Genomic DNA, 17,515 nt, shown 5'->3' on the forward strand with positions numbered 1-17,515 from the left:
TTTTTAAAGAGTGACTGTAGTCTCTGTGCACCTTAGCAAAAAGAAGTCTATTTGAGTGTACTTACAAGTATACTTTGTCTGTACTATCTATTCTACCTATATACAGTATTTGAAATGAAAAATGTTCCAACTTAGTCTGACGAAGTCAGTGTACTTCGTACAGTATGCATACATGCTCTATAGTATACTTGCTATACTTATATTGAAGTACACCTACTAAAATGAACATGCTAAGGGGATGTTGGATGAGACGATGTGTATGTCGCTAAATATGGACCACTGGAGGAGAACGAGACGTTTGACTGAATATTTACAGACAAGCATGATGACGTGAAGACCATAAAAGGTTTTAAAAGTTTGAGAAAGACTGTAACTGACCTTATTTGTTCACATATGCAAAAAGAAAGAATAACAAGAACATAAGAGAAAAAGCTCTTTTTAAAGCTGGCATACAATGGCAATGGGGAAAGATGCCTTTTTTTTTCATGCACTCGAATAGAACTGAATCCCATAGAGGACAATACCAGAGCCAGTTCGCGTAACACTCACTGTGAGAATCCCGGGAGAAAACAGAGAGCTGGAGAACAAGATGGGTTACAAGTAGGTCAGAATTTTGAGTGATGTTTTGGACTTGTGGCTGACTGTTTAGGATGCCTGTCATCTTCTTCATGAAGAGACCCTTTGTCAACAAAGAACAGAACACAAAACCAGCTGCCAAGTAGGAAGGAGGAAAGACACAGGAGGGGAAGACTATCCAGAGGGGTCCAGGGGTTTGTGGCTGGCATTTATCATTTGCTTGTTTCTTGTGCTTTAGGGAAAGAATTAATGAATAAACTTTAACTTATAATATGACCCAAATAGCCTCAGATCACTTAACTCTGATCAAGTCTGCTTCTCATCCCTTTTGCTGAGTCTTTCCCCAATATTTGTGTCTTGTTGGAATAAGTCCAAGTCAAGGTCCCTCTGTGCTTTCTAATTGGTTGCAGCCCATATAAAAATTTTAGCAGCACTGGAACTATCTGGAAAACCACAGCTGCTCTCTGTAACATCGACTGATTCGACACGTTTTTCTTTTCCTCTACGACTTCCTTCCTGCTGAGTGCTGCATGCTCACTTTGTTTTTCATAAGTCCAGCCCCTTTTTTTGGCAGCAGACGTGCTGCCAAAATGCAGCACACCATAAAAACTAGTTCATTTAAAAGCACAGCATTAACAAGAAAATATTAAAAGAAAACAATTTTGCCGCTTTTTGATAGCATTGAATGAGAATTTTTTTTCATTAAATTTCTTTTCCTACTTCCTCTAATCTATCATTCAGTTGCATCACATGATAAAACCTCTGTAATGGAAAATTCATGAGAAGGTTGAACCTCTTTCACACAGCACGCCTATCGTCTTTTGTGTTTGAAAGTTCAGTAAATACTGGCAAATAAAAGTGCCATTCATAAGGCCTTTGCCTTAAAGTCTTTCTACTTCCTGCTGAACTGACCACGAGGAAGAGGATGAAAGAGGATGAGGATGGTGCTCACACATCAGATCCTCTCACACACACCAAGACTCGTGGGAATTGCATCACATTTATGACCTCATCCGTTCAGTGCTCATAATGGATTTTCCATATAACCTTAATAAGTAATGTAGCAATTACCTGAGAGTTATGTGACCTTAAATTTACAAACTAAATAATCAGGATTATTTCAAATTTTTAATGCTGCAAAGTTTTGTTAGGGTTTCAATTCAAGGACATAGTTTAGTCACATTTCAGTTTAAATGTAGTGTTGATAATGCTCTAAGTTTAATTCATTCCCTCAGAGCTTTATCTACAGTTCAGTTGAATAACAATTGTGTAAGGTTGTTTACTATTTTCTGTGCTGTGAAATTTCAAGGTCAAATTGATCTATTTTAATTCATTACTCCTGTTTCTCTGTGTGAGTCTTTTTCCCCTTTCAGGTTTAAATTGAATTCTGCATTTTTTAATCAACTTTTGTTTATTTTTAGAACAGTTAGACATACAATTAAAAAAAAAATGTAAAACAAAAAAACTGTACTTAGATTTTTCAAAATAAACACCAGAGGGGCTTATAAAAATAACTTTATTTTAATGTTTAAAGCTTAAAACAGATGGTTTTTACTGCTTTTTTTGTTAGTACTGGAAGAAATTTGGGCAAATATTTTAAAGAAATTTAACGTTTTTTTTTGCTCAATTTAGTTTTATGAATTATGTTGATTAAAATAAGTAGATGTATCAAATAGAATTGTGAAGATGGTTTATTTATAGATAACCTTATTATCATAATCAGTAAAACTGAGTCAGAAAGAAATTGGGATAAATTTGAGTTAATGAGTCGACAATTTGTTACAAACTACTTTATTGTGCTTACAGGTCCAAAATATATATATTTATGTTTCTTCATATTGGTTACAAAATGCAGTTTTTACCTAAATGTTTGTTCTACATTTGCATGTACTGATTTATTTTAAATTACACTCTAAGACTTCTCTTTTCCTTTTAATTTGTTTTCCTTTTACATTGATACGTCGCCATCTAGCGGTCTGATAATGCCATTACACTACTTAACAATAAGTTTTTTTTAAAGTAGTGGTTATTTATTTTTCTTTACTGGATGAATTCTTTGACATTTTAGTCAAATTTCTAGTTTCATTCATTAGAAGAATAAAAAGCAAAAATAGCCCCTGAAGTTAATAGGGATCTGAACTCAATATCAGTTGGTCGCCCTGGCAAATAAAGCACTCAGCAAAGCGGTTAAATTCTTCTTGGTGACTTATTTTTCTTCCTCTTTTAAGCAGTGATCATTTGTGGATTTACAGCCTTTTCTTGGACAGTTAAGATGAGGGTACAAAATAGATGAAAGGATCACCTTTAAATGTCACACGACTGTAGCAGTGCCTGCCTGCACAGACACAAATAAACTAAGTGTCCTGGTAACCCAATGTGTTTCTGAGAAACATCGTGGTCAGCAACCTGCCAACACGTGCAGCCTCAGTGCCCACTGGCATCTGCCCAAGGAAAAAGTTTTTATTGTTCTGACACAGTCGCTGAATGGACTAGTGGACTTGAAACAAGTGGAATTTCTTTAAAATTGCCATGGAATCTGGGACAAAGTGAGGCAAAAAGAACAGATGTCGTTTAAGTCATTGAGTTTTGTGAGCGACCATAGCTTTCAGGTCATGAAACTTAATCTCTGCTCCATTAAAGAGGTCACTTGACTCGTCTAAACAAGACTTTTCTGTGCTTTTCTTTTGAAAGCCCCGTCATATGTTGTGAGTGATGAGGTTTAGCGTCTTGACAGGACTTTGGTTTTGGGCGACCCAAAAGGGCCTGTCCAAACTCAAATCTACCCGAAGCTCACCAATCCAAAAACTGAGCTGATTACACTTTATATGGATCACACAATAGCTATGAATACATGGAAAGAAACTTTTCTGCAACCATGTGCAGCTCAGCAGTAACACATTGTGATATTCTCTATTAAATCTCATTGTACTATGCACAATGACAATAAAGCAAATCTAATCTAATATTCAGGGACAAAGCCAAGGCATGTTTCCACATACAAGTGAGAAGTGAATGGCTTGTGTGGCAAAATTCCAGTTTTTTCTTTGATTTTGAGAACACAGTCTGGGCACTTTTTTTCTTCTAACGCAGGTCAAAGTGATTTGCAAGCGGACTAAACTCAAACACTTCCTGTTCACTTGTCAGTGTTTACTCGCTCCACATCCTCAATAACATCCTCGATAGATTACTAGAAGTTAAATCCTCTAAGATTTGCAAACAAATGAGCTCAGGGAGAAGCGGATATTTTGTCTCAGCTTGTTGAAAGTGGATTATATGTTCTTTCATCCTTCATCTCGCCTCTAATCCTGTTCCCATGTTTTCTCTCCTCCTTCTGCGCCTGTTCCTGGCACTAGGTATGAGGCAGAAAATGCCTTTTTCTTCAGTCTCAACTTGGCAGACTTCAACATCATCGACACTCTTGGGGTTGGGGGTTTTGGACGTGTCGAGCTGGTACGAAAGAACGTGTGCAAACTTTTCCTCCTATATTTTCTCGTATTGCATTAAAAAATTGTTGTTTTCTTCGAAGTGCAGGTTCAACTCAAGAGCGATGAGAACAAGACTTTTGCCATGAAGATCCTGAAGAAACGGCACATAGTTGACACCCGACAACAGGAGCACATTCGTTCAGAGAAACTGATCATGCAAGAAGCCCACTCTGATTTTATTGTTAGGTACACATCACCAACACTCTCTCTAACAGAAAAATGTCAGAAGTTTAGCGTTTTATCACAAAACAAGCACAAAGTCTTGCTAATGAAGTTTTAATCCATCCCATCCAATAAGTTCAATTCGAGTTTAATTGTAGCTTTTGAAGTGAAACTGCTTTAATAATTAATTTGCTCAGATGGGGAAAATGAAGACTTGCACGGATCTAGTCATCTACAAATCGATACATTAGAAGGTAGGAGAGCAGGCCGATTGTAGCTTCTTCCTCACAACTTTCTCCAAAAGCATTTTTTCCAAACACCCAAAAATGCACTTTTAAGCTTAATTTTCCTAATATATGTCCTCCATCATGCAAAAAAAGCCACAAAAACATATTAAGAACTATAAAAAACACACTTTTCATTGGAGTGGGTCTTTAAGCTTAACAGTAAAATGTATTTCTTGAAGAAGTCTGGGAACACCGCAGCTTTTCAATTTATGCTTGGTAGGCGTCTAATTCAACCCGTCTCAGCATGATGGGGGGCTGTCTGAACAAGTAAGACACCAGAAACCTCGTAAACAGAAAAAAAAATGCATAATTCTCAGCAGGCATCTAAGCTTAACCCACAGCAAATTCATAACAGTAGACTGAGGATCAGGTTGGTTCAAAACTTATACATAATTTGCTGGTACCTCTAATTTGCACGTGGTATTTCAAGGAAAATGTATTTTCTGTGTTGGCTTATACACTGCACACAAGCTTCTCAGACAAATCTTGCTGAAGAATATACCGCCAGAATCTTAGACTAAAACTTATGATATGCTTAAAGTGATGAATTCCAGCAGTTAGCTGGCCAAACCCAACTGGTCTGAATAAAACCAACTGAGCATTGTCTTGCTCTCCTCTGCTTGCCAGCAGATTTTTATAGTTTTTTTACGACTCTCGCTTGTAACAACCAATTTTTGTTGTGTCAGACTCTACAGAACCTTTAAAGACAGCAAGTACCTCTACATGTTGATGGAAGCCTGTTTAGGAGGAGAACTGTGGACCATCCTCAGAGACCGGTAAACTTTTTTTCCACCACATCCGCCTTAACTAAAACCATAGAATCAATGTAAACATCCAGTTTTTGGTCCTTTATCTCTGTCATCGTTTTGTCTTTAGGGGTTCTTTTGAAGACTCCACAACCAGGTTTTACACAGCTTGTGTGGTGGAGGCTTTTGCTTACTTGCATTCCAAAGGCATTATCTACAGAGACCTGAAACCAGAGAACCTTATATTGGACCACAGGGGTTATGCCAAGCTGGTAAGGGATCAGAATGTGATCACAGCTCAGATAAACAAGCTCCCTTGTTTACTTTGTTCCATTTTTAATAATGTTATCAAGACTAAATTCTAAATGCAGAGTCACAAGTCTTTTAAAATAAATACTCATATCTGGATTGGAAGGTGTTGCTTTATGTTCACTTTTATCTGTATAAAAGGTCACTCATGTCCTACACCTGACCAAAAAAATCTTATTTTCCTTCAGGTGGACTTTGGCTTTGCCAAGAAGATCGGTTTTGGGAAAAAAACATGGACTTTCTGTGGAACACCAGAGTATGTAGCACCAGAGATCATTCTAAACAAAGGTCATGACATCTCCGCCGACTACTGGTCTCTAGGAATCCTCATGTTTGAACTCTTAACTGGCAGGTACACCCAAGCCTGGGCATGTTTGTCAAAACATCCTTTCATACCGTTACCTTGATTTTATTACGTATCTGTTATGTTCCTTAAAGCTTCTCCGCTTCTGTTGTGCAGTCCCCCATTCTCCGGCCCTGATCCCATGAAAACGTACAACATCATCCTCAGAGGCATTGACATGATTGAGTTTCCAAAGAAAATTACCAAAAATGCTGGCAACCTAATCAAAAAGCTATGCAGGTGAGCTGGTCCCCCTCAGTTATTCATTAACAAAGTCTGTAAACTGAAGAACTGATTGTTCCTTCTTTGTTCACTTCTGTAGGGATAATCCTTGTGAAAGATTGGGAAATTTGAAAAATGGTGTCAAAGACATTCAGAAGCACAAGTAAGACAATGTTGTGAGTGAATCTTGTCACATTGTTTATCTGTGTCATGATAACCTCTATATGTTTTTGTTTTAGATGGTTTGAGGGCTTTAACTGGGAGGGCTTAAAGAAGGGAACACTGACACCACCTATTATCCCAAATGTAAGTGTTCAAGGTTTTTTGTGTTCTTGGTTCCTTATACTCAAAATCTGTTCCTTGAAAATGTTTATTTTTAACGTGATATAATTAATTCATGTACTTGCCAGGTCACATCACCAGTGGACACGAGTAACTTTGACAGCTTCCCAGAGGACAACGAAGACCCACCTCCTGATGATAACTCCGGCTGGGACGTTGACTTTTGATGTCCTCCTCTTTGTTTAAACCAAAACAAACTTTGCTTTTGTTGGCTTTTGATGGCTAGGGTGCCATCTCGAAAGGCGCGGTCAGCTGTAAGCAACATTGTTTTAGAAATGAAAGAAAATACGAGGAAAAGGACATACATGAATGGAAAACCCTCTGGGTCACCGATATGCCTTTATTTCACTGTGGCTCTGGATAAAGCATTTACAATGTGACTTCTGTAGCACTTCAGTGTTGTCTTACAGTTGGGTTTTAAGGTAAAGGTGAGGGAAGCACAGGGACACACACAAACACACACACCATTGAGTCTGACAATTGAGGTAGATTTTCCTATGAAACAGGGAAAGTTGTTAGTGAATGGTCAATAGTCTAAGTCAAGAGAAGATGAGAATGTGACGGTGTTTGTTAAAAATGAGAGAAGGAATAGTAAACTTTCTTACCTATAGGTTGGTATTTCTGCAATATTTGGAAGACCTTAAGAGGGGATGTGAATTTACTATAGTTGCTGCCTATTTTCCGGCATGCCAATACTTGCTGCGACTTATGATAGTTTCCAGAGATCTGCATACTGTAGTTTCCCAGTATCAAGTGCTCAAGACGATCCTGAATGTCAGATTTTCTCATGAACATACCTATATGGCTTACAGGATGTATGTTACATTGTATTTCTGTTTGAAAGTTACATCGTCACATGTGAACACAACCTAGATAAATTTAAGAGCTTAGTACACTTTCTTTTAGATGAATCTACCTTGAAAAGCACAAACACTGTGCATTCAGTGAACAGAATCATGACTTAAGTGCCCTGCTTAAAGTTTAATGAGGCACACACCGGCAGATGTGACATGTCAGCTCGTATCTCCATGAAGCAATGTGTTATTATGCACTTAAGACCATTAACTGAGAAAATTAGCAGTTATAGCGCATTTTAAGCTTTAGTATAAGTCATAATCTTCATTTTAATGCTCTTTTAATCACTCACGTAAAAAACTTTACCATCTACATTCTTCTTTGGTTTGTTTTAAAATCACTTAAACAGCTCTTAGAGTTACCTTCACCCAAATCAGACATCATCTGTCTGCTCCTGTACAGTTCTGACACAACTGTGAACATGGTTTGATGTCTTGGTACTGTTGACTAACTATGATAAGCGATGCTAAAATGGCGGTACTGGTTCTTGTTTTTGTATTGTGATTTGTTTTGTGCCTGATTTTCTTGTCAAGTATCGGACACCCTTTTCTATAATTCTACATATTTTTTTTCCAGGTAATTTTTTTTTCCAGAGATTTGCGTAAGTTTGTCAACTTAAGTGAAAAATTGTCTTAGATGACTTGACGCCATATTGCATTGTGCTTAGTGGTATTTTACAGGGGTCTGCCTGTGAGTTTGTTCTAAATTTAGAACATGTTGATTGAGCTTAGTTAAAATTGTATTAATGACGTCTTTTTGGGAGTTTTACGGTGTGTCCTGAAGACGGACTGCGGAAAAGGAGGAAGGGAAAAAAAATGTGAAGGCTCGACTTTGCACCATAACCTCTCAACCAACTCATCACCTCTTACAAAAAATGAGAACACACGATCAAAAGGATTCCAAGTGCCTTAAGTCAATGGCATATAAATTAAACATGACACAATCTTTGCAATGCTGCACGAATACATAAACACAACTAAACTCATGACTCCTTTTCATCCTTTGTTTTATCTAATAATTACACTAATCATTGTGATAAGAGTGAAATGAAGGCTGACAGAGATGTGTATTAAATACTGCTTAAACTGTTGATTTATCTCATGGGAACATTTATTTACACCAACATCCTCATAATCTGTCAAACCCGATGTAGCTGCAATGACATGCTTTTCTCTACTTCTGTGATCTTGAAAAACACCCACAAATGGCATGATATAAAACACCAGTGAGCACTAATCATAACTCCAACAGACCACCCATTACCTCTCAGCCATAAAATCCGAGACTGGCAGGAATGATTTGCAGATTTGAACGTTAGACTTCTCTTTACCACGTTTGACAATCTTCAATTGAAGAGACTCATAAGCCAAACGGCATCATCCTTAACATTCTCCGTTTTACTGTTTAGTTTCAATTAGGTAGAAGTTGTTTGATTTCAGTACGGTGAGCAAACTCCACGTTTAAACTATTTATTTGATGAAAAGTATAAATCTTAATTCTGTACATCCTGAGAATCTTTAGAACTTTGCTGTTAATGGCAGATTGTGCTTGTTACAAAGCCTTATGTCCTTTATGTCACTTTCCAGACCATTTGGTTTTGTTTTTTCCTGACTGCCTTCTGCAAAGTTACCTGATATTTGCCTTGTGTTTTGTTGTTTTTCTGCTGTAAATTCGTTTTGCAGGGTGCCACTTGTAAGATTTTTAAAATGATAAAGTAAAAAAACAATACTTTTGTGTCCTCTTCGTCTCTTTGATCCTTTAAAAAAAAAGCAAGAAAAGGTGTAAATTTGAACGTTTTTCTTGGTGGCCACGAGGGGGCGCTGCTGGCAAGCAGGGAAAAATCTCCCCAAAGCAAAGCTGCTTGAGAGATCAGTTGAGCATCCTGAGAGATCTAATGATCATTCGTAGAGTTGATGTCATCCACTTAGAGGTAAGTGGAGATGATTCGGTTTCTCATGCCCTCTGTGTTATTCGCACAACAAATCTGTTTGGGGGACAGGGAAATGGCTTCAGTCATAACAACAGGGCGACACTTCTGAGAGATCAAAGGGGATCAGGGTGCATCAAAGGAGTTCACCTTGCCAACACTGACATTTAGTAAAGTGGGGATAAAAGCCCTACTTCAAAAGATATGCAGCAATTCAAACGAGCAAAGTGATGGCGTGTTTGTCAGGTCACAGAGCATCTCGCTGTTTACGCGCACCCTGACTCCCACATGTCCAGCAGATGACGTCCAAGTGCCAAGATCTGATCAGAAGGTCAGCACTCCATCGCTTGCAAACCCATTGAAGTTACTAGTAATGAAATTACTTTCCAGTAGGGCCATGTAAAGTGGGGATTCAATAATTTTTTGACCCCGATTTCCTTCTTGTTGTGCGCAATTCTTGGAGATTTGGAGCCCCTGAGGGCCAAAAGCGAACCCAGATCAGAGTCTCTCCTTTAATCTCAAAAGTGCCAGCCAGCCCTCAAAAGGCTTCCCCGCGGAAGGCCATTAATTCGGTAAACTTTTCACACCCCTTAATGGTCTTTCGTATCCTTTGCGCCACCGGTGTAATCAAACGCTGTTGGGGGATAATTGTCACCTTTGCAAACAGCGGGATCAAATGAAGTAGTTAATCGACCCAAGTAACCTCAGTCACTCATCCTTAGCGAGAAGCTGGAGGAGGAGGATGGATGGATGTCAAATACACTGAAAGATGACAAACGAGGGCTGCTGCAAGACAGGAAGACCCCCCCCCCCTCACACACACACACACAAAAAAGGGGCTCTGTCCAAAAATCCTGCATAAATACAATGTTTCTAAATACTTTTTATGTTAAAAGCATTTAAGAACTTAACCAAATTTAAGAAAATGCGCAAAAAATAAGCCCTCATCTGTTTCACAAGTCAATAATGATATATGACTTAAATAAATAAAACTTTATAGACATGTAAACAGACTGAGCATGACTATTAACGTTTTTCTACATCGAGCTGGGCTTAAATAACAAGGCTTCATGTCAGTCATGGCTTTTCAGACAGACTTTGCGGGTCATTATCATTCCACAAACAATGTGAGACGCAGTTCTGCGCAGGGATGGCCATTTCCGTACAGTGGGGCTCTGTCAGAAATTCCACCCCTCCGCCTTTGTTGTGCACAGCGAGGGGCGGGAAGACAAACAGGTCCGCGTGTATAAAGAGATCATCCCAGGACTGTGAGTCAGGAGACTTCCAAGCATCATCCAAACACACCTTGGAAACTTTGGGGATTGAGGAATCCAAGCCGTTTGGACATTGTCTCATATTCCTTTAACGCATCTCAAACGGATTTCCTTAACTTTTTTCTTTTCTTTTTTTTTTTTGTTAAATTCTAACTGAGACTGGACTTAACAAGAGAATAATCATGCAGGTGTTGTTAGTCCACCGCTACTTGGCTGTGTGCGTCACGCTGTTTGGATACTTTGGAGACGTTTATCCAGGTGTTGTGCCGAAAAACTCCAACTTGATCAAACACCCGCCCGGCGCGTCAGCGGGCAAAGGCACCGACTCTGTCAGCCCAAGTCCGCGCACGTCACCCACCGGTGTCGCGGGGCAAAAGTTGCCCCCAGACACCCTGCAGGTAATAAACTCCCTGGTGCGTAAAAGTCAACTTTTTGCTTCATAACAGTTGGGTACATTTATTTGATTGCTTTATATGTGATTTACTTTGTTTCCTTCATCATGTTGTAGCAGTCAGCTGTTTGCACGGATGATGAAGACTGTGGAGGGGAGGAATTCTGCAACGATGCCCGTGGTGTCTGTCTGCCCTGCCGCAGGAGCCGGAAGCGCTGCGTAAGGGACTCCATGTGTTGTGCAGGGAATCGCTGTAGCAACGGTGTGTAAAGAAACTGCTCATGTGATTGAATTTTTATTTCAATGAAAAAAAAAAACTATTGTGTTTATTGATATTTGCTCTTTATAGGTTTTTGTCAACCACAAGACATTCATGACACAGAGTCATCCGTCACATCTGGCGGGCATAAACACAACAACACCCTGGAACATCAAGCCAAGAGGCCTCTTAATTCCAATGGCTACCAACCAATTAATGTCAAAGGTGAGATGATGGTAAATAAAACCAACAATATGTTTCAATAATATTTGTTTCATGTAATAAATAACCTTATCAATCTACAGGGCAAGAGGGTGACACATGCCTGAGATCGGCAGACTGCTCGGAGGGTCTGTGCTGTGCCAGACACTTCTGGTCTCGCATCTGTAAGCCTGTGCTGACAGAGGGCCAGGTGTGCACGCGCCACCGCAGGAAAGGCACCCACGGTTTGGAGCTGTTCCAGCGCTGTGACTGCGGCGAGGGCTTGGCCTGCAGACCGGAGAAAGCCGAGCGTGATCACGGTGTCAGCAGGACTGCAGCCCGGAACCTACACACCTGTCAGAGTCGCTGACACCACCGCACGCAGTCACAGCCAGAAGACAGAATCACACACCCACGCGCAGACACACATCAATAAATCAGTGACAGATGCTGACAAATACTCCTCAGAGAAGATGCTGACACACACATGCAGAGACACACAACACCTAAGACATTCTTTCCTGCCAGAGTTGCTGACACAAATGCATCACCAAGATGGAGAGACATGAATCCTAGAAAAGTGATACACCCAGAGGGATGCAACAGTGTGAGACGAACTCATCCAGTTTTCCATCAGCAGATATAGATTCAGAAGTTAGGAAGTAGCATTTCACAGGTATTTGTGGAGATGGATTCATGTTGTCAGTAATGGCAGAGTAGTTTTTGTTTCTCTTTTTATGGAACTTGAGGCCACAGCAATCACAGTAAATTACTGTAGTGTAAATATTATCCTGCAGGTGGCACTTATTTGCTCTACTGAATTATGTCAACACCAGTATTATAGAGACATGGTGATGCATGTTTTGTAAATAAACTGTATAGTATATAAATTGTTTTATAAGAGAAATAATGACAAATGTGAATATTTGTTTTATTAAATGCGTTGTGATAACCTTATGCTGTTCAATTGTTATTTTGTCAACACCTTAGAAAGAAAACGCAAAAATAGTTTCAATATTTTATTTTGTAGACACTGAAATTAGTCAAAATTGACAGAAAACACACTCAGACACACACCAGGATGAATTATGCTAAGAAAACTAATCTAGAACTCATTATTCTAACTTAAAATCTTCCCATCGTGCAGCTGAACTGCAGGACAGGACATGGTTGTACCAAATGATAACTGTAATAAAGAAAGTTATCCTGATGGGTGTTTGCTACCTGAACCTTTGGTGCTGCCTGGGGTTAATTATAGGTTTATGTGTAGCAGTTAGCCAGCTATCCATGGTAAACCCTCTAATTACTTCATCTTGCCTAATCTGCCCTGGGATTCGGGAAATAAGGTTAAAAGCAGCATATTTTTGTGTGCGACACAACCCACTAAAGGTACAAAAAGGGAGCTTCAGCCTCCATTGTACAGCAAGCTCTATTTCCTGACACGTTGATCAATGCAGGAGCTTTAAATATGTAGGCTATGAATCCACTCAAACACACCGTGGCCTCTGTAATTAGACCTTCAGATTAAAAGATGGTGAGGAAGTGACTGTACTTTTGCCCGATTCTCTAGTCAGATCAAAAAGAAGCACAATACTTTTGATATGTGGCTGAGCCAGATAACCTTCTAATCTGTTTACATCTGCAGACATTGATTTGAAGCTGGTCTGGGGGATGATAAGGTAAGGTTCACACTGACTGTCCAGAATATTAAAGAAATATAATCAATAACGTAAGACGGGTGTTTGTCCAAGATAACTTCTTCTGCTGAATGTGTATTTTGTGCTCCTTTATGGACTCAATAAAGTAATTAAAAAAAAACACCAGAAAAACAGTGAACTGTACTGCATGACAGGTCGATGCCTGGAACAGTACTTCCTGACAACTGAGTCTTTAGAATATGGGCCATAAAGCTAATGATCATAAACTGAGTTTTACAAATTATCCTTTATTTTTACTGTTTTTTTTAATTACAAAATAAACATTTCATCATTGTTTAAAGTATAAACATCAATTTAAGCAATTCACTTTATATCGTAGTTAAGGGTAATAGAAGCACCGTCAGCAGCACAATGAACCATGGAGATGCAGCCAAGTCATGTATGTGGTGGTCTTGGAATCTTTGTGTTTGTGAGTCTGTCATCATTACACCAGCCACAGACTGCACACAGGCCACAAGCATGTGCCCCAAATCAAGGTCGTGTTTGTCTATGTGTGTGTGGTTTACACACTACGGTATATTTTGTGGACTAAAGAGAAACGGCGACAACTGCGCCACCTTAATGATGCCACTGCATGCTCTTTTCTGGCATGTATTCGCACAGAAAAACCCATCTAGAAATCTGCACTCAGACTCCCACATTCCTGCGCAGGTTAATATTTGGTTTAAAGGGTCGGAAAGAACAAGCAGTCATGCTGTGGCATCCTCGCTATCAACATTTGCTTTGGTCATACCAGAGGAATGACTCAGCACCACAACTGACATGCTTTTTCATACACTTTGGTTACTGGCAACAGTTAACTACAGATACGATCCATCCAAGCATGAATGCCAAAACTCATGAAGACCCTGATAAACAAAAAAAATCTCACATTCCAGTTTAGCCGGATGACAACAAATACAAGTGGAGGAATAGAATCTCTTACAGCATGAAATGTAGTGTTACCTCACAATCTAAAAATGATCTCTTATCTTCTTGAGTACCTCCTCTACCAGTCGATGCTTCTCCGGTGCTGCTGCCAAACCCTGTTGACTGACATCCCAGAGTTAACAAATTCATGGGTGAACCATCAGAGATCAAAAGGGTAAAGAAATGAAGCAGAGTACACAGCAGCAATGCATGTTATTTTGTCAGATGAAAGAGGTGGCATAGTTTTCCAATGAGCATTTGACATCAAACCAGGCTGTTTTGTTAACTACATTTCACAGGGAGGTGTCACAGTCTTGTTCCTGGCATTGATCATTTCACACACACAAAAAAAAAAAAAAAAAAAAAGTCACTCTTTCATCCTTTCAGGATGACAATCTGCCTAATTGAGCAATAAGTAGAAATCTGTCTGTTCTTGGGAAGCAATGTTTCAACAAAGGGCAATTCATTCAGCACAATGTGTTGAGTGTGTCCATGCAGGTGGAGCACTTTGTTTCATATGATGTCAACAAAATGAAGCAAATGAGGCTTAAACAAGGTTGTAATTTTGAAAAGGTTCTGTGTTTTAAGTATTTCACAAGTCATTTTAAAAAATTTGAACATTATTCATCCCTTACCCCCCCCCCCCCCCCTACATTACATAAAGCTAAAACTGCTGGTCTTTTTCATTTAACTTCACTGCTTTTTTCTATTTGAATCTTTATTTTTTTATTGCGACCCCTCGTAACGTTACTTTTTTTAGAAATTCTACAATTTTACATCAATCTGATGCCCTTCCACTATTCTTGCTGACATTTTTCCACCCTTTGCTCAAACGAGTTGCGGTGAAAATGTTACAAGTGCTGTTTTTTTTTTTTTAATCAAAAATGTATTGTCGCGATATCAAGTTGTGAAATACGCATGTCGCAAAAGACGATGAAATTACTTCTATTTTAGACAAGGGTCTTTTGGAGTATAATTTAAGGTATGTTAATTCCTATTTAAATTAAAGTTTTGGTTTAATTAAGTTTGAAATTGTTTTGCTATATGTTCATGTATCAGAAGTTATATCGTCATTGTAATACTGATAATTAATATGGCAAATCACGAGTTTTCCACATATCGTCCAGCCCTATGTTGATATTTTTTTTCAGAAAATCTATCAATAGTAAAAAAGCTTGTGCTGCCATCCACTCTAAAACAACAACCAGCAAATACTATCACAGAAGTCCTGCCTAACTGTGTTGTCTTGTTATGGTTAAGCATGTTCTCCTAAAAACTGCTTGACTGGTGGTATGCTCTCCTAAAATTACAGCGATCCATCATCTTTCCAGCCATACTTTGTATGTACATGGAGGACCAAATCGTTTAATTACAGGGCTTCTTTTGTTTAATATGGTCAAAAACCAGCATACCAGCACCCAAAATGAACACCCAGTGTTTGTTCTGCAGATCATGCTGGTACAACTATGTTGCTCTTTGGAGTTTCTTTTTGGTTTTATGTTTTTCTACTTGGACTGAAATGATCAAACCTATTCATGACCAATAAATCCACTGCTAACATTGTCGCATGGATTAAAATGCAAACAAATAATCTCACCATTGTTTTTACACTTTTTATTGAAGTGTTGAGAGTCTCCACTCCGGGATAGCAGACTAGTGAACAGATGCTCAAGGAGTGGGGCAGGATTGCATCTGAGGGATAAAAATGCCCTCTCTTGATTATGGTTGGTTCTGAAGCTTGCTGCTTGTGGCTTGAGGCTGAGACTAGGACAAGGTCCAGGGCCAAAGCTGGCTTTGTTCCTAGTTTCTATGTAAAGTCTGCCTCAGCCACAACCGCACTACAGAAAAAAAAGACTACTTCACACATGTAATTTGCTTATTATTTACAAAGATTCAAAGAAGTAAAAAAGAAAGTATTTTGGTATAAGATAGTTGCTGGAAAATTTGCACACAAGAGTTGTGTTACTTAAAATTGTAAGGCAGAAAAAAAGTAATACGCATAGCTGATTGGGACACGAAATTCCATTTTTTTTAAAGGAAAGATACAGTTTTGAAAAGAGATGGATGAAACTGACTGGAAAAATGCAATTATTTAGGATTGGTAACCATATCTAACTCTGTGTAATTGTAGCAAACATCCCACTTGAAGTAGACAACGGAGTTTCTTAGGTATACAGTGGTAATCCTTTATCAGAAGTTGCATGCGAGACATGAACAAATATCTCTTTGCAGGAACATCAAAAGCCCCAATGACAAATGTTTGCTGAACAGTTTGCCATCCTGTCAGACAAAGGCAATGTAAATGCCCCTGGTGATACAGCTATTGTCCCATTAACAGTCATCAGACCTTAATCAGAGCTTTTCACCACTTGCTGCCTCTTTCATGCGACCCTACCTCCCATAGTCAACTGCTTCTCCTTCAAAACCCCAATACTAATGTCCCTGCTTCTTGCTTATCCTTTCAAAAACACTGTATCTGACCCCGCCAAAGACAAAGACTGATGTGCAATCTCATTTGTGTCTGGACTCCTCATAGGTGGAGTCCTTAGTAATAGTGTAGAGAAGACAAGGCTTTGATCTCCCCAGGGGGCAAATGGATTGGATTGCCTTGCCCCTGCTGGTCAGGCTAAGCTGGGGGCATTGAGAGCCGCAGGGGTTCATTTCAAAGGTAGATCTTCAGAGGCCTTATCCAGTAGCATATTAGGGCACTATCTAAATGTTGATTTCTTTACACCAACATCTAAGGAGCCCCAAATGAGCTGACAAAAGAGAACACCAAGAGAATGCAAAGTAGAGGAGTGCTCAAGTTCATTTTGCTCTGCAGACGTGAGTGCACCCTGTCGCTTCCTCAGTTGTCAGTTTACAGATTAACCTGGCTAAGTAAGGAAAGTTAAAAAGTAACGGTAAAACCTTAACCACTAATGCTCCGACTCTGTTTTCCATACACACGGTGTTGTAATTTTATGAAAGCATAAACGAAAAAAATGTCTGCTCAGCATGGATGTAATCTAAGTTGTGGGTATGGAGCTGATTGATCATACCAGTCATGAGCCAAGTTGAGGTTAAGTATGTCTGTTCCTATTTCAAGTGACTTTATATATGCACACAACCGCATCAAATGATTAAAAAAATGCTGTATTATGCATGTCATCTTTTAATGTTATTTAGTAAACGGCGGAGACCAGAATGATCTGTTTACAGATGCTTCTGCTGTTACAAACTATGAGTCGCACATTTATTGGCTTTCCAAAAACACAGCAAAATTTAAAGCAGGAAGTGTTATGATAAAGATAAAAAGCCTGAATCCCTTAAAGCCTATTGATGCAAAATATGCTGGACTCCATGTAATTTATTGAAAGAAAAAACATAAATGATACATTGTCATATTTGGAAATAAATTAAGTCATCAAGGTGTTCGTATTTCTTTCAAATATATAATATAAAAAAACATTTTTTAGCAGAGGAAGTCAAAATGTTGAACCAATGTGACACAAACATTGGGGTGCAGA

The 17,515-nt window shown here is 39.0% G+C and overlaps 2 protein-coding genes across 8 annotated transcripts in view; both read left to right on the forward strand.

Annotated features, from left to right (window-relative positions):
* The window catches only part of prkg1 (protein kinase cGMP-dependent 1), a 96,572-nt gene extending 88,155 nt beyond the window's left edge, over positions 1 to 8,417 (forward strand). For 3 of the 4 annotated variants that reach the window (XM_011484130.4, XM_078931340.1, XM_078931341.1), the window contains 9 exons: positions 3,930 to 4,026; positions 4,108 to 4,247; positions 5,197 to 5,286; positions 5,387 to 5,528; positions 5,754 to 5,917; positions 6,026 to 6,148; positions 6,231 to 6,293; positions 6,370 to 6,436; positions 6,541 to 8,417. In XM_011484130.4, the coding sequence (XP_011482432.1) occupies positions 3,930 to 4,026; positions 4,108 to 4,247; positions 5,197 to 5,286; positions 5,387 to 5,528; positions 5,754 to 5,917; positions 6,026 to 6,148; positions 6,231 to 6,293; positions 6,370 to 6,436; positions 6,541 to 6,639 (985 nt within the window). In that variant the 3' untranslated portion in view covers positions 6,640 to 8,417. 4 annotated transcript variants of the gene reach the window in all.
* Positions 8,418 to 10,529: 2,112 nt separating this feature from the next.
* Positions 10,530 to 12,336, forward strand: LOC101172518 (dickkopf-related protein 1). 4 transcript variants are annotated; one of them, XM_011484406.4, is made up of 4 exons: positions 10,530 to 10,941; positions 11,037 to 11,181; positions 11,269 to 11,403; positions 11,484 to 12,336. In XM_011484406.4, exons 1-4 carry the CDS (start codon positions 10,711 to 10,713, stop codon positions 11,747 to 11,749), a joined length of 777 nt encoding a protein of 258 aa, XP_011482708.1. In that variant the 5' UTR covers positions 10,530 to 10,710; the 3' UTR covers positions 11,750 to 12,336. The 4 variants fall into 4 exon arrangements, with proteins under 4 accessions (XP_011482708.1, XP_004077144.1, XP_020565171.1 ...); XM_004077096.5 differs by having other exon boundaries at positions 10,530 to 10,926; XM_020709512.3 differs by having other exon boundaries at positions 10,530 to 10,926; positions 11,040 to 11,181.
* The last annotated feature ends 5,179 nt before the right edge of the window (positions 12,337 to 17,515 follow it).

The sequence above is a fragment of the Oryzias latipes genome, chromosome 15 (genome assembly GCF_053564925.1).
Source record: "Oryzias latipes strain Hd-rR chromosome 15, Olatipes_Hd-rR_3.1".
In the NCBI taxonomy this organism is placed as follows: Eukaryota; Metazoa; Chordata; class Actinopteri; order Beloniformes; family Adrianichthyidae; genus Oryzias; species Oryzias latipes.